General features: G+C 38.1%; 1 protein-coding gene across 1 annotated transcript; it reads right to left on the minus strand.

The window, feature by feature from the left end:
- Window positions 1-784: 784 nt before the first annotated feature.
- On the minus strand, window positions 785-16,015 carry LOC118686752 (ADP-ribosyl cyclase/cyclic ADP-ribose hydrolase 2). The gene is made up of 9 exons (XM_036383118.2): window positions 15,829-16,015; window positions 11,966-12,095; window positions 10,794-10,929; window positions 10,234-10,316; window positions 9,567-9,643; window positions 7,171-7,263; window positions 5,608-5,694; window positions 5,074-5,133; window positions 785-2,041 (listed from the first exon to the last, which is right to left on the minus strand). The coding sequence occupies exons 1-9, from the start codon at window positions 15,993-15,995 to the stop codon at window positions 1,927-1,929; spliced, it is 948 nt and encodes a 315-aa protein (XP_036239011.1). The 5' UTR covers window positions 15,996-16,015; the 3' UTR covers window positions 785-1,926.
- Between the last annotated feature and the right edge of the window lie 1,630 nt (window positions 16,016-17,645).

Consider the following 17,645-nt stretch of genomic DNA (forward strand, 5'->3'; position numbering starts at 1 on the left):
CTACAGAATGCTTGGTACCATGTGTAACTGCCAGCACTGACTGTGCTGCTGGAGTCAATTACATGCAGAGGCTGGAAAGCTTTCATAAGCTGGAAAGCAAAAGTTGGCCAGCTGGGATGCTTGGCTTGTGGCTGGAAGTTGCCTAAGAGGCACATGGCTGGTTAATGGGATTAAGGAGTTCTCTGGATCTCACACACAGGTCAGTAGGTAGCACACACCAGCCCTGATGATGGCTGGGACACCTGGGAGCCTCACACACATAATCTCTACAGCCTGTGGCCCAATATGTGTCTGATCTGATCTGCTGTGGGCAAACAGAACTGATCTGATCTGCTGTGGGCAAACAGAAGATTGATCACAATTGCTTGGCTTTAGCTATCTGAGGTGTAACTCAGACCCCTTTAGCTATATGAGGTGTTACAGATACCTTTCTTACTACTCTGGTGGCTGCTGTAAACAATAAAACATGAAACAAATCAATAAAAAATGAACAGGATGTTCAAGGAACTAATTAAAGAACTGAAGTTACAGCACAGATAGGGAACAATTTTGAGGCATAATACAGCCCAGATTTTTAAAAGTCTGTAACTTCTGATTTCAGTACTTCTGTACTTTCAGTACTTTTTTGTGTCTGAAACAGATACAAAAATCCTTCAGGCTGGAGCCTAAACCCACCTGTGATGTAGGCAAACCCAAATATGTGTGCAATGTAAAGAGATTTGCATTTAAACCAAATTAAAGATTATTACAGGCAGGGAAGCAAGACAAATAAGCAACTACAACATATTTTAAATACTTTATCTTTCAAACATACAGCATGATACAGTTGCATCAGGGATTGGAAGGATGTAAATCACTATGGACCCTTAAATCAGATTCACTGAGATAACAGGAACATCCTCTCCAAGTTTCCTGGCAACCAGTCAATACAAACACAAATAAATAATACAGAAGCTAACACAAAATGTGCAAAAAATAGCTACATACAATTATTCTCTGTAGAATGACTATTTTTTCTGAAGATGTATGGGTCATCCTGATAGCTGGATGTCCTGGTAGTTTAGAGGGGCCTCTAGCTGAAGCACTGGAATTCACACAAGTAACCCAAGAAACCTCCAGGATGGCATCTGCTCTCTCCTCAGTGTGTTCTGAACCCTGTATCCAAGTTCACTGCAAGCAGGCCAATGTCTGACTTGGCAGGTTCTTATCTGAATTTGATCTACCATAAATCACATTGTGCTGGAAAAACTGTGGAACTTTCTAGACCTGGTATTTCTGACTATTGCTATCCAGTGGCCAGGAAACAGCCAGCTGAGGAACAGCTGTGCAGATGATGAAGCAATTGATATTATGTAGTAAATTACTGCATGCAAGTATGCACCCAGAATCTTGCTGTACCCCAGTTTTTAAGTTTGGCCCAAGTACTGGACCACTTATGAAAATGAGTTTACTTTTCCACTGTCCTACCTATTGCATCTTGTATCAAGTGAGCAATTTAAGATCTCTCCCACTTAAATTTATATTTCACCTTCCCAAAACATGATAATCAGTCACTTAGTTTCCAAGGTCAGATGCTAGGATGGTTTTACAAACAAGTAATCTCTGTGGGTGATGTATGCATAGTATAATTTTTCTTTCTGAAATATGTGAACAGGAAGTATTAGTCTTGTTTAATTCTGGAGAATGAAGATAAGAGGAAATAGCAATGAATTTTTCTAGAAAAAGAAAATGAAGGGTGAGGCTTTCTAGCAGCAGTGGGATAATTTTTGATACGTAAACAAGCCAGTATCTAGTATGCAAGGTTTTAATATGCAGGTTTTGTAGTCCCAAAAGTAGGATGAAACTGCAGTTAGAAATCAGCTGAAGCAAAATTTATAGGCAAGGCAAAGCTAAGGCAAGCAGAGGATATGGATTCAGTTGATTAACTCAGTACACTAAAGCAAATCTGAACAAAAAGCCTGCAAAAGAAACAAACATGAGCTTGTTCCAGCTGCCTCCTCTGTCTGAAGATACAGGTCCTCTTTGTGCTGCTGGTGCAGATCTGAAGAAGAAAAAAACAAACAGGATGTTCACAGCACAGAGCTGAGTTAGGATTCTTTTAAATATCAGGGGTTTGTTGCCAAGGGTGAAGTTTGTGGCCCAAGTGCTAAGCTAGAAGTTTCTTTATATGAGCCTGCCAACAGATTCCCTTTGGCTGTCATGATTCTATAAACAGAATATCTTTGCAAAACCCTGGGACTCTTCTTTCTACCTTCACACAAGTGCCTTCTTGTCTCTCCACATCCATTTGCTGTCTCTGGCCTTATGCTTGTGATCTTATAGTGCTCTTCTAGCCAGCAGTGGTCCTGGAGGACTGTATTTTCAGAGCACTGGATGCAATAGTACCCAGATCCACTGCTATGTCTCCCTGACATTGCAGTAATGCAAGTAATCCATGCCACCACTATCAGCTGGCATCTGGCTTCCCTCCTGCTTGCATTTGTAAGCCATCTCTGCCATCTAGTGGGTGTCTTTTTACTCACAAGTTTTTTCTAACGTCAGGGTGTCACCTTAAGAAGCCCAAGTCCAAATGTGACTCAGCAGGAACATCGTTCAAGTCTGGAGAGGGGTTAAGGGGCGGCACCACCATGCTAGAAGCCCCAGGTCCATTACAGCACCTTCTGGACCATCCCTCTGCTACCCTGGCCCAGCGCTCTCCTTTGCTATGCCCATGTAACAGGAGTTTTGGTGACATAAAAAGTCACTTGTCCAACTGTGATGTTTTTGGGCTCAGGCCATTACTCTCTGGAGGCTGAGAGGGCGGCTATCAGCCTTGTTAGAGCAACCAGCCCTGGTGAAAGGAGATGCATGAACCCCTGCATGCCTGTCCCACTGTTTACTATGGAAACAGATACCTCTGCAATTAGTGATACCCCCACTGACCAGCCCCCAGCCAGTTAATGGAGCATCACAGAACACAGAAAACGTGCCTGAGAAGGCAATCAATCATCAAATCATTTATATGCATCTGCTTAAGGCTCTTTCTGAAAAGGCAGATAGTTTCTGTGGAGGTGGTGTTATGTACTGCAGAGAATTGAGTGATTCTGGGCAGAATGTAAGTATTCATTGGCTTGTAGTATTTAAATTACTTAAATTCAGGGAGAGGAAATGATAGTTTTGCATTCAGATTGGGAAGCTCTGTTGTGATTTGGAATAGATAAGAAATTAATCAAATTTATTACAGTGCCATGCATAGAGGATGGAATACAGTGCTCATGAAGGAAACAAGCAAGGGAACTTTTCCTAAGGAGGATGAGAACAGCTGAGTTGCTCTGGAGTTACCCCAGGAGAGGGCGAGGCTGCTGTTTCAAGTTCAACAGGGATTATGTTACTGTGAGTAGCGACAAGGATGGGAGCGAAGGGGCGGCTGCTCCCCTGCTTGCACACTGCAAACGCCATGTGGCAATACTGCAGAACTGCATGCTCACCCTTAGCTGAAAGGAAAAACACATTAATGGTTTCCAAAAACCTTCTCATCTAGGCTTCCTCAGCACACACATCAGAAAACGTTGAGGAAAATTATTTAAAACCTGGGAGAGAAGAGAAATCTTCTGTCAAGAGCTCAATAAAATATTGTATTTTTCAAAGTCCTGTGCTCTTTCTTCCAGTTTGCTAATATTGTCACTATGTTCACAGCTATTATTTTGAAGGGGATAGCTGTATTTTCATTTGACACTTTGTCCTGGGGTGACCATTCAGTTGCAGAACAAGGAAATCCTATTTTAATCCACAGTGCAAGTGGTATTTTGTAAGCAAAGCCCTAACAGGAAGTCTGTTCTATGATCTACTGCCTAGAGGTCTGGAGCTATCAGTGGAATTTATAACCCCACCATTTTCATAACATTTACATGCTGGTGCTAGGATATAATTTGCATGCAGAAATACGTGTTGGATTGCAAGGTGAGTAAAAGTTTTCAGTGACCAGCAAGAACAGGGAATACTCACTTTCTCTGTGTGTACCAAGAACTGGGCATATGTTACAGAAGGTGCTGTCCACCTCCTTTTCTGTACTGCATGAAGCACTCCATGAATGCATGAAGCACTGCAGCCCCTCCCAGAGGCAGGCAAGCTGAGGTTGCACCTCTGCTGCCATAACCAGGGGCAGCAAATCAGGACTTTCACAGCAGAAGCTGTTGTTGCAATATCACACAGGTATTAACAAACAAAAATTTGCATGAGCTTGAATAGGGAAGAAAGGACAGTAAGAAATAAAGCATGGATTATCCATAAGAAGAATATAACCACAAATCAGTGTTTATGTACTGATACATTCTACAACATTCCAAACAGTGAGGAAGTTCTCATTCAGATGTTCAAGTCTCTCATATGTACCTATATATGCAACGGCATATAGATTATGAAACATAGTCAGAATTGAAAACAGTAATCTTTACTGTAAATTCACTGAAATACATAATAAATTAATTTAATGCTCCTCATATAATATAGATAAATATGGATAAGTAGGGAGTTTGGGAGCAGTGCTTGCTAATTACGAAGTTATGTCTTGGATGTAATCTGCATTCTTTGTAGATAACTCACTGGCCCAAGGTAAATACATCAAAATATAGAGATTAAGTCTCACACAAAATGGAAGATTAAAAGAAAACTTCCTCAAAATTTAGAACTGAAAATTCCAGTAGTGGGAGAAATGTCCTTTAGATATGTTGCCATTTGATCTATGTTTTGATTATTCAAGAAATTATATTAATGAAAGTAACTTCAAATTTGTAATAGATTTTATATCAGAACAGCGATACGTACAAACTTCACATCATCAATAATATACAAGGTTACTGTGTGATCAATGAGAACCCATTAACACCTAATTTTGAGAAGCAGGTGCTCACAGACAGCTGTGCACAATTTGTGAATAGAAACTGTTAATTCAATCCACAGTAACTAACAAATTCAAGACCACTGTGTATTGCATATGGAGAATATACAGCAGGTGGTAGAGGTGGGATCTGTTGACTTCTGCCTATTTTATTCAGTTGTAACAACACTGGGATGGGTTGAACTTCTTTTACTTACGATGCAAAGGCACACTTAGGATGATCAGGATTATCCAGGCAGAGTAAGAACATTACAGACCTGTGAAAATACCATTTTATTTAGCACCTTTCAGGCAGGCAACTGAGAAAAAAAAAACATGAAAAAATGAAACAAATTCACAGTACTATCGTGTTTGAATCTTCATTAGATTTATCTTAAAATCTATGGGAATGACTAAAGCTGTGAAACCTATTGTGAATAACTGGTAATTCTGCAGACATTCAATAGTGTTTTTAACTATTGTTTAGATTTTAAATCCAAGTACATGAGGCCATCTTCTGTGTCTGGCATTGAGTAAGTACAATGTTCCACTCAATCATACAAGAAGATGTAGTGTTTTACTCAATAAACAGCCAAAAAATGTCAAATCTGAAAAATGTGACATCAACCCTCCAACATATCTGTCCCTCCTGAAGACATGACATGAATGGCACTTCAGTATTGCACAGTAAGAATCAAAATAGGTAAGGTGCTTCTGCAAATACAGCATAATAATAAAAGGTTTTCACTTACTTGTAATTGTCAGTGCAAGTGACATCAAATCCAAGAGTTTTCAGCCTGGTTTCCAGTGTCTTTACACTATTAGTTCCACAGGAATCTCTGTAAGGGAGGATTTCAATATTATTGCAAATCTTTTGTTATATAATTTTTTTTTCACTGAACTTGATGGAATTAGTAAAGTAAATCCCCATTACTTTGCCTCTTCTATATTCCATAACACCACTAGAAAAATGGTGTACATTGCTCTTATGCTTCATTTGCTTACATTACTGTTGTTTCACAATTTATCCTTTTCACAGTTTACAGAGTCTGGAAGATTAGCTTCAGCCAGTGTAGCATTTTCAGATTCTATTCACTAATAATCCCATGTTTAATATTTGATTAGACAGAAAAAGACCTAAATAACTTTGCAAAATAGTGTTATGTTTGTAATATTCTTTGGCAACTATTTAGGTAGTGATAATGTCGATGCTGTCTTTACAGAATAAGTTTGTTATAATAAATGAGGATTATACTTGTTGTTTGAAGCTTGTTCTCTCTCTTGAATATTGAATAATAGAAAAATACAGAGAGAAAAAACTCAGAAACATTCCTAGACACAGCTCCTGTTTCTAGCACTGATTTTTTAATTTGTAGTCCAATTAGTATAAGAAAGTTTACAGAACCAACTGAGACCTCTAAATCTGCACCAACATAAAATATTAAGGCCAGTGCTACTTATTTGCTGGTCAGTAAATACCCATGACTAAAGAAAGCATATGGAGACTAACAAAGTGATTGTAGAAAACAATTAATAAAAATATACAATTACTCCCATGCATCCATTTACTGAAACATAAACTAAGATTCAGTTCTTGTCTTAGCTTTTCTTTGTAAAAAGGGCAATTTTTGCAAGGATTAGCTGTATGTTTTTTCACTCCAGAGGGTGTGATTCTTTGATTTAGAGAGACAGGCTGAAAAATGCTAATCTGAACTATGCTATTTTACCACAGCACTGTGGTAAAATACACAACAGACAGCCCAAACTGTTTGGACTGATCAGTTTTGTTATATTTGTTTATTATTTGTTTGCTTTATTTAAATTACCAAAATTAGCAAAATTAGGCCCTTTTAAAGCCTACATTTTATTACTGGATTAATTATTGAGAGAAAAAGAGCCACCAGTTGGTATTTGCCTGCTTCTACAAATTTTCAAACAGTTAAGATAGGTGAAAATGAAAAGAATGCATATGGCAAGGTGAAAGAAGTATCACTCATCAGCACTTAATCTAAAATTCAGATTGACTCTTAGTAAAACTGTTCATGCTCTATCTTCATTCAGGGTCTAAGATCCACACACACATCTAACCAAGAGTTGGCTCCAGATCTAATATTAGAATTTATTTATATTTTCTCTAATTCTGGTATTTCTCTACTCTCTAGGAATGGCAGGTTGTGTCTCCTGTGTTCATGAAAGCATCTAAAATACTTTGTTTTAAGTAGTATGCAAATACAATCAAACAGAAAGATAAGGTGAAATTTTAAAGACAGGTCCAAAAGGAAGAAACTAATTTTTATTTTGAAGACATAACTTACCTATCTGGTCCTTCAATATCATCCACAACCCAAATGACAACCTGTGAGATTTTGTCTTTCTGGAAATTAGGTATTTCATAATCTGCAAAAAAACTGATTCAAGAAAAAAAAAATTGAATTATAAAGAGCATGAAAATTAAGTAATCCTTTTAGCAAGATTTAGTGAAATGATGTGCAAGGCGTAGTGTAATCTTTTAGGGTTTTTTTCACTCAGAAGATTTCAAGGGCTGAATGCCTGGTCTAAGTCTGGGTCTAGGTCTCTCTAACTTGCTATCATGTGTCTTCTTAAATGTCTATACCAGCCCTACAGTGTCTCTGAGCCCATTTAAATGTTCTGAGCCCTCCACAGGGAAGAAGGGACCATCAGCTGCCACTTCCTGGGTGGGACCAGCAGTGACAATGTGGGTCTGTCCTCCCAGGCCTTCAGGCTCTGCCATGCAAGCACAGGACATGTGCTGCTTGCCAGTGGCTGGTAGTTCATGAAGTCAGCAAATTATTTCAAATTTCTGGAGAAGTGAAACAGGAGGAGAGGTAGCAAGAGTTGCTTTCTCTGGTCCAGTCTGGTATGGTGGTAGCTGACCAGAGACCAGCAGCAGCAACAGCACGTTTGCCTTTCTGTCCAAGGTGTCCAAGCCTGTCCAACACATAGTCAAAATATAATAAAAAATAGATTCCAATTCATTTACTCAGTCATGCATAGGCTATTATCAGAAAAAAAAAGAAGCTTGCTCCCAAATTTGGAGAAATCTTTAACTAGAGGTGTCAGAAACCGTGGAGGAACAATGTACAACTGACTTCAGTAAAACCAATTTTGGAACTGGCTTTTATTATTAAAGAAATCTGCCAACTAAATTCATACTGTGTGAATGAGCAAAGTTATTTTTCCATGGAATGAGAAATAAATCTTAACTGAAATGATATCAGGTGACTTAATGGTGATTTAAGTGTACAAACTTTAAAACTGAATAAAGGGGGCTTTGAAATACTTGAAAACAGACCAGAGAGATGGTTAGGAAGACAGGTAGATCTTTCAGATTACTTTCTGCTATTAATATTTCACTGCCAGCTTTTTTCAAACATGATCTCTTAAACAAATTCAGTCATAAATGGACCAGAAAGATACAGAGCAAAGAAAACATATGGAGTAACTGGCTTTGTTTTCTCCTTGGCAGGCTGAGTTCCAGGGGTGATTTCACTGGGTAAAATATCACCAGACTGGCAACCCAGGGAGCTGGTGGAATTAATGTGTGTGTGAGATGTTTTTTGAAATAAAGAATCTGTAAATTAACAGAAATAAGGAATCCATTTCTAAAATATTCAATCTATAATAGATTCTGGGTATTGGCCTGCTGTCAGGTATTACCATCTGCAGAAGATTTGTTCCCAGCTGACCATCTGACCAACCCAAGAAGTCTGTTTAAGTCTTTGTGACTAGCTGAAAGCTGTGTACAGAAATGGACATTTTGGGGGACAGAGGCAAGTAGTTAGGAGGTGTTTTGGAAAAGATGGTTCTTCTTTCTCTCCTATCCAGAGATAAAATTATCTTTTCAATGGTTACCTTTAGTCCTCATGAATACACAGGAGGAGAGTCTCTCCTATGGGTTTTTAAAAGATGTAATTTTTTGATCTGCCTTGGACAGGACAGGTGCTGAGGTAATGAAGGGTGCATTTCTTACCACAGGTAAGCAGTCACTACAGACACATAGTAAAAGTTCTAAAGGGTGTACTTTTACATAAAATTCTGAATGTAAGCTTAGATGAGCTTCTGCATGGTGGTAACAGCTCTGAATAAGGAAAAATCCACCTGTCCTTAATATAAAAGGAACTAAGAAGAAGAAGAAGAAGCTCATCTTTGCTATTATCCTCCTCAACAAACAATTTTTTTGCTTTCTGAAACAATAATAGACTTCAAACTACATCCACTCTAGGTCATGGAGAAATAAATACTTTCCCTTTAGAACTTACCAAGTTTGCTGGTAGGCCTGACAAAGACTACACTCCTTGTAACAATATTCTCTATTTGGACATGTCCCTGAAGAGAAATTTCATTAACACTCATCTTTTTGAAGACATACACATTTTGCCACAGTACATTGGCTGATTCTAGGGCAGCCTTCAGAGCATTCACCATGCTTGCCACAGCAGTTTGTACAATGCAGGAGTTGAAAGGATTGTTCCCATCCACTATGTATTAATCCTTCAGCCAGGGACAATTAACAGTTGTTCCCACAACTCAGCAGACTTTGATGCAACAGGTCCTTTCAGCTACACTTCTCATGCTTTGTGCAGCAGAAGACCCAAATAATTGGTTGACTTTTCTTTTTTGTGGTCATCCAGACTCTACACAGAAAATTACACTACACAGACTCCAGACAGAAATCAGTCAGTTCTCTTACCCTGGCTGTGGATAAGCTCCTCCCTCTGCAGAACCATTCAGCAAGACCTGTATCACCCCAGAGCTGTGCTTTGCATACTGCAATAGATAACAATGCTGGTCAGATCTCACAGATTTGTCACATAGCTTGGTATTTTATTGCAAAACAGTAACCAAGGAAAGAATTTTACCACCAAGACTATCAGAACTGCAAAAATAATACTAGACTAGCACCCTAGCAGGTCACTGAGTAAAAAGAACAGGAACCAAACAGGCCATGGTTTAATTCAATTATTCTTCTCAAGCTATTTTCTCACATTTATAAGTACTCTTCAGCACAAAAAGAAAGCACTTTGGCATTCTCTGTTGAGTTTGATATGTAAGTAAAGGGTTTTCAGCAAGGCTGTCAAATTAGGACCTGCAATCAGTAGACAGTCAGTGTGCTTACTGTGCTTAGTATATGGTTTTTACTAACAAAGCTAACAGAATTTTAACACATTATCTAGCTAAGGTGAATGTTAAGTTCTCCTTGCTAAAACACTTGCAGCTAGTCTAAACCAGTGTACTTCTATCAGGGAAATAATCCAGTAAAGGTAGAGGTTGAAATCTGTCGTGAACTAGCAATGTTTTCCTGAAGCAGCCTGGACACACTCACAGATGTACGAAATCAGCACTAATAAAATATTTACAGTGGCTGAGGCAATCCTCCAGAAAGAATCCACTGCATTGTTTTCACATTCCACCATGGTAGGGCAGGATTCATAGTCCAGGCCTGTAGGAAGATGTGATTTGTGCTATTAGAGAGATGATAATGACTATAAAATTGACTTTAGCAAGCAACCAAATGTATTTGTGCATTACTCACTGAACCCACGACCTATGTTTGGCATAGCACTGAAAGCTGTTGTATTTTTTCAATTTTCCATTCTTTGTAGTTTACACAACAGTGACATTCTCAGGATTCAGTAATTTGGCTGAAATGGTTCTAACTCTGTTCCTGGGATGCAGGGAGCTCCAGGTTCAGAAGACTGAATAAGAGGTTTATGGCCACTGCAGGACCATTTAGATTTCACTGTGTGCTCCCCTGCCTGCTGTGTTAAGTATGCACATGATACAAGAGAGAACAAGACAGTGAAGCTATCCCTGATTTTTCATGGGGCAAGAGCAAATTTAGTTTCTCCAGGACACAGCAGTTGGTCTCCATTATGGTTTTACAGACAAATGTTTAACATAGCCCTCATTGTCTTACCAGGGCTGTCTGCCTGCCCACACCAGCTCAGAAAATCTCCAAGGAAGCCAAAGAGAGTATCAGCCACAGACATGTAGCGACGTCCTCTGGCAGCTAAGCTGTTGACTAGTAGCTGATTATTTTCCCAGAAAAGAGACTAGAAAAAAAAAAAAAAAAACATAGAGAAGAAATGTACCAACACTTGGGTGCAGACACAGTGAGATTATGGAGTATTGAAAACAGTTGAGAACATGTTTTGGTATTTCTTTCAAAATCAAGCTAATAACCAGAAATGTTAGCTATCTCTTTAAAGGAACAAAGTTTTTTAATTTTCCAGAGGTGTAAATTCTGATCCCAAGTGACTTGAGGAACAGTAGTAGTTCGATGAGAAGGGATATAGTCCTATTTTAAATATAGTTAGGCCTAGCTTTGCCTGCCTTAGCAGACAGATTTAGGGGAAGAAGAAAAAAGGAAGATATTTATAAACCAGATATATGTCACCAGAAATCTCTCAACGTTGCTATGTTGGCTTATGGTGTGAAAAAAATCCCATATGTCTAGATGTTATTTCTGTGTTTGCAGAACTCCTCATGAATTAAGCCATGTTGACAGTAGTATTTGTTGGTTTAGCTTGTAGCATTTAGAAATGAGGAATAATTGTGTTAGAGGCACAACACATCTTTTGCACCTCCACGGTTCTTTGCAATTACTGGCACATCAAACCCTTACTGTTCCCTGGCACAGAACAATGCCCTCTCTCATTTCTGCTTTTGCTTGTTCAGTGTGTCAATGTTCAACATGGCACTGTCATAAGACAGCTGTAAGGAGTAAAAGCAAAAGGTGATAGCAGGCACAGCAATTGCAGCCAGAGCACCTAGCTTAAGGAAAAGCAGAGGTGGAAGTTCAGGGACTATGGCAGAGCTCCCAGCACAACAGGAAAAAGGGGGCATCTCTGTAGTATGAAAAGAGAGACATTGCTGAGAAGTTACTGCATAAAAGAAATGGAGCCAAACACATTGAAGCATGCTATCAAGTCTGAGTCTAGTTTATAAACTACAGAGTCTAGTTTATAAACTACAGACTGGTCAAAAAGAGTGACTCACAAATCAGTTACAGAATGACTCGTCAATCTTGAACTGTGTCACGTAAAATCTGTTGTATGTCACAGGGCAATTAACATAAAAAATTATTACCTTGTTAGGTGGAATTGTGTGAAATGTGAGGTTGATAAATAATTCATAATCCTTAGGATGAATGCTGCAAGGATCCTTGTTGATAAATGCATTTTTAAATGCTTCCCATATCTGTGAACAATTCTTCTCACTGTAATAATTAAAAAAAAAAAAATAGCAAAATTGGTTTTTTTGAAGCTGAGCCAGAAAGATACATGTTCTCAACTCCTTCAAATACCCCAATTAAGGCAGAAAACTGAACTCAGGGTGGTAAAAAACTTGTAGCTCAGGAAGAGCATAGAGATCTTGTCTTCTGAGTCATAACTGCAGCAGATAAGGAAGAAGTAGCAAGGAAAATATTAGCATTTACAGTGTGGAATTAGAAACACATTATGTATGATTCAACAAAAACCTTAGTAGGTACAGTATACACAGTGAGTTTGCTATCCAATACTGTAGAAATACTGAAGAAATAGCTTTCTTTGAAATTTTCCAGATTCAAAAAGCCATTTCAAATAAACCATAGCTAAATATACAATGCTGCTGGAATGCAATACTACTCTTAAAATGTCAGATTCAAATGGAGGACAAGTTGCTAAAAAGCTTTGATAGTAGAGTAATGATGGTGACAGATGCCTTCAGCTTCTAGGTCCTGGGACTGTGCAGTTTTCTCTTGCTGGAATGAGTACAGTGACCAGGGACTGTGTGACAGGGACACACACTGTCACTATGCAGTAGCTACAAGAAGTACGTTGTTAGCATTCAACACTTCAAGTGCTGAAATAAGATGCTAGGCTGTGCACTCCAACATTTCCCTTCTGCCAGCTCTGTTTTGGGGACAAAAACCTCCATGGAGGGACAAGACAGGCTGTCTACAGATGGAAGTGTCCTATCTCTTTGGACTTTCAGGATCTCACCTGTCACAGCTCTGAGCCTGCCTGGAGTAATTAAGAAGGGAATTTCTGTTTTCACCACTTTTCCACAGTACCTTCCCCACATAATGCTGTGACAATGTCTATGCCAGGAACACTCTGCACAACAGAATATTTACATTATGTGCATTCAGCCTTCCTAACATGAATAGCTGTCACTGCAAAGCCCTAGCTTGAACAACAGTAGTCCTGAGAAGTAAACCAAACTTTGCCACTACAGTGTTTTTGCTCGTTTAGTATCATCCATAGACAGCAAGGTTTCTGCTGGTACAGGTTCTTTAGCGAGCTGCTTTGTGACACTGAATGTCACAGACACTTTAATGGAGCCTTTGTGATGAGCTATGCAGGAAACAGATCACAGATTTTCTTACAGAAATCTCTTGTCATGCTTCCAACAACTATATAAAAATTCCCTATATCTTGTAAGCAGATATGGATCTTGACCTGAAAATTTTCAGTGATGCAATATGATCCTTGATCACTAGTTTCAAGGTTTAAACAGATTTACTTGATAAAATAATTTGTGCCCTATTTCTGATTTCAAGCTGTTGTACTTTGGCTTCTGACAGTTGTATACTCTTAGGTCTCATTTTGTTAAAGAGCTTTCTACTCAAAGCACTTACGTTAGTACTTGTGGGTTGCCATCAACTGATCTTTTAAGATCTTTCTTGACAGGTGCAACCATCAGTAATTTTCTGGTTAACTCACATACTGCTTTTTTTTTTTTTCATGACTTCTCACCCAGTTTTGAACAGCTTGTAAATCAAAAGGATTATTCTGCTCTGATACTCAAAACTTCTTAGCTGTCAAAAACACTTTTTGAAACTACAGGGTGGGGAAGGACTGCAGTTCAGGAAAATGCCTTCTAATCTTAGTAGACACTAATAAGCCAGATTAATTTCACACTATTTAGTTAAAAAAAAATTGTTTTCAAAGCTTTCATGATATACTCAAAGTAAACAAATATGGACGAAAAGCATTATAGGAACATTTGTGTTATTTAGTGTACTCCTGTTAGGAAATGTCAAATATGATCTTAATTCAAATTCAAAATCTCACTTCTGCATGGCCACAGGATTTTGTAAAATGCCTCTTTTGATTGCCATTTTGCACATTGTGTTTTAACATCTGGGGAAGCTTTTTTTTATGTTCCTATAACCATCTTTATGTTTTAACTATCTTGCAGTGCAAAGACATGTTTTGCTAGCTTCCTTTCAGTTAGCAAAGTATTTTTAGAAAATTTGTGCATAAATTCAGAAGCAAAACCTGTTCAGGTGGTCACATCTGTAAAAGCTAGCTGGGGGCAACTAAGAAACAGACAATGAACAGAAAGGGCTATTAATAATTAGACTATCTATTTTGCACCTGTGCAATATGAAATTTCCATTTTGTTTGAATTACATTATTTGCTTGTAGACCTAAGGGAAATCAAAAAATCCCCACATGGTAAGAAATTAGTTGCATAACTCTTCTTTTAATAATGCCATTTTCGGTCTAAATTCAGGAAAGTAGTCTTAATGTCCTGCCTGGCTTCATGCTATCCTGAGCAAGAATACTTTGATGAACATATTCAAACTTCTCAATTTTAAAATCATGTTGTGAAAATGTAACCAGAATTCAGTAAATCACAAAGCCATCATAAACATGAGACGTATAGAAATGTTTCCCAGAATACTGCATTTACATCTCTAAAAGTCCAAATCAGTTAACAATGTGGTTCAAATTTCTGCAGTAACTATCCTTTATGTTGCTCATTTTAGCATATTCTGTATTATTATTCATGTCCTGCTTCAGATATAACTGAAGTGGCATCTAAGTCCTGCAGAAGCTCTACCTATCTAGAGCCTACTGCATGACCAGATTACCTACACAACTGTAAACTAAGTTCACATATTTTACATTATGTAATATATTGTAGGAATGTAGAAATCTACACTTAAAGTTTACTTCCACTTTCCATTGTGACATGTTTATAAATTTGGCAAGCTTGAACTGTTCCACTGAAATTCATGCAATGTGTTATTTGCATTAGGATGATCTTTTTTCCTTCATAAGACTTGAAAGAAGACACTTCTAATAGGTTAAGAGTATTATTGTGCAGAAGTATATTGTTTTACCTTTGTTAAAAGTGAAAAATTTGTTTTAAGTCCTTTATCTTCCTCTTTTGCAACAGGAACTGAAAATGGGAGGTTAGGGACTGGAGGTGATATTTGCAATATCATCTAACCCTGTTTAAAGAAAGCAATTCAATGCCACTGGAATCCAGATAGGGCCCCTCTGCAAATACCTCTTCACACTTTTAGGACAACTTTTTAGTGGCAGAATAAAGGGCTGAACTCCAGGAGATTGTCCTTCTTATTTTCTTCCTTTTTACAATGCAAGGAAGACAGAAAAGTGCTCTTAGCAAAGTGTGTGATTTACCTCCAGTTCTGTATAATTAGCACAACCAATAGAAGCTCCCACTGATAATCACAACCAATAGATAATCCCAATGGAGCAGTTGATTAGTACTTGATTTTTCAGGTGGATGGGCTAAACAGGTTCCTTCAGTACCACAAGACAGCTGTAAAGTGAAGTGTTCCCTTTTGTACATGACCGGACACACAGACACGCAAGGCAAATCTGGTCTTCCCAAGACTGCTGTCAGATTTGGTCCTTCCAAAACACCATCCCTGTCATTTCTGTGTGTTGCTCTCCTTACAGAAAGAAAGGTGGGGTGCAATGGGAAAAAAAAGTGAAATAAAGAATTGAAGGATTAAAAATCTTGCCTCAATTACAGTACTTTAGTTAAAATATGACATCATCAAAGTAATTTTGTTGTTTCCAGACAGCTACAAGCATGTTGGCTTCAAAAGGATCACTAGCATGGCTAGAAGCATAACATCAAGCTTCTGATTAACAACCATTTTGTACAGAATATAAAAAACTAATCCAGAAACAAGCAAAACTTACCCAACAGCAGGGTTCACAAGTGTAATATACTCATAGCATCTTCCAATGACAATACTTTCCAGGTTTTGAGTAGTACCTTCACCTTTCCATTTCTTTCCCTGCACTCCTGAGAAGCTGTTCATACACAGAACAGAGACAAATAAAAGAGGGAAAAAAAGGTTCATCATAATGAATCCTTGACAATCCAAATTCTTGACAATCCAATACTTAACAGAAAAAAAAAAAAAAATAAAAAAGTAGAGTTCAATGACACAATTTAAATGGAAACCTGCAGTCTGAACATTTAATATTTTCAGTACTAGCTACAGCTCAGTACAGAAGACAAAGGCGGGAAAAAAAACCTTGCTGGAAACTATAACCTAACTATTTCCTGGAACGATTGCAGCACAGGGATACATCACTTCCTCGTGTCTAAACTATTCCCCGCTTCAGAAAAACGAGAAACTTTGAAGGCCACCTGGTGATAACTGAAGAGAATTGCAGTATATCTCCATAAAGGGAGGAAAAAAACCCTTGCCGCTTGAATACTTAAGATGCCTTTGGTTCGCTTAATACTCGTTGCTGTGCTACACTTTCCTAAACCACTAAAGCAAAAAAACCAAAAAACCAAAAAAATCTAAAATATGCAGTTACAGCAACGACAGTGTAAATATCCAAGTCCTCGAGTTATCTTGTATCACACACAGGGGTAACATTAGTCAGCTCTTTTTCCATCTCTCCTCTGGGCAGTGACAGTGGCTTTTTGGTGTGATATGTGCATCATGTGTTCGTGAAGAAACCCTGCCTTGCAGTCATGAATCCATCCTGATTAGAAACAGAAGGGTTACAACATGTATCCTGTGCACTGAACAAATGAACAAATGTCTTCAACTTCTGCTGTCATTCTCCTCCAGGTTCTTTCCCATAAGTACTCTGTTAGAACATCAAAAGGCACCAATCAATCTAATCTTCAGAATATTCTCTGGTACACACTGCTGCAAATACAACCACTTTGGTTTTTTTCCTTAAAAAAAAAAAAAAAATCAACCTCCAAGTATTTTGTATTCAACCTCCAAGTATTTTTGCACTCACATTTCTGAGGACCATGCTGGTTCTTCTCTTTCTTTTCTCTCTTTCTTCTTCTCTTCTCTTCTCTTCTCTTCTCTTCTCTTCTCTTCTCTTCTCTTCTCTTCTCTTCTCTTCTCTTCTCTTCTCTTCTCTTCTCTTCTCTTCTCTTCTCTCATCTTCTCTTTTCTCTTTCCCTCAGTGACTATATGACTTTATTTTTTGTGTACTTATTTATGTAGTGTCATACTTCTGTTGATGCACTGGTACTCGGCCGGTGGATTTTGCTGAGGGAAAAATCTTGCTAATCATTGAGTAAATTCCTGATGATGGATTTCTGCTATAAATATGATAAAATATAGCCAATTGGTTGCCACCTGAAGCAAAGTCTTCAGGAAAGCCAAATTTACTCAGAAATGGATGTGCAATGTTGTGCTTGATATGGTGGAGACACAGGAAATTATGTACTTTACTCCTGTTGCTTCTCTAATGCTTTTTCTTCCTATTTCTTTTCCTAACCTCTCTATGTCCATGCTGACAGGTCACCAGAACAATAATGAAATGGTTTCAAGCCAGTACTTTAAATTCAGGATTAGAGAGTGCAATAGTCATGGAAGTCACCGAACATTTTTTTTATTGACTTTGCTGCAACCAAATTTTGCTCAGTAATTTCAGAATCTAACAGAAACCAGAATGTGATGTGATCTTTTATACAGAAATGTGCAGAAGTTGTCACTGATTTTTGCATCAAGGCTAGAACTTTTGCTTAAAAT

Source organism: Molothrus ater, chromosome 4 (genome assembly GCF_012460135.2).
Source record: "Molothrus ater isolate BHLD 08-10-18 breed brown headed cowbird chromosome 4, BPBGC_Mater_1.1, whole genome shotgun sequence".
NCBI classification, from domain to species: Eukaryota; Metazoa; Chordata; class Aves; order Passeriformes; family Icteridae; genus Molothrus; species Molothrus ater.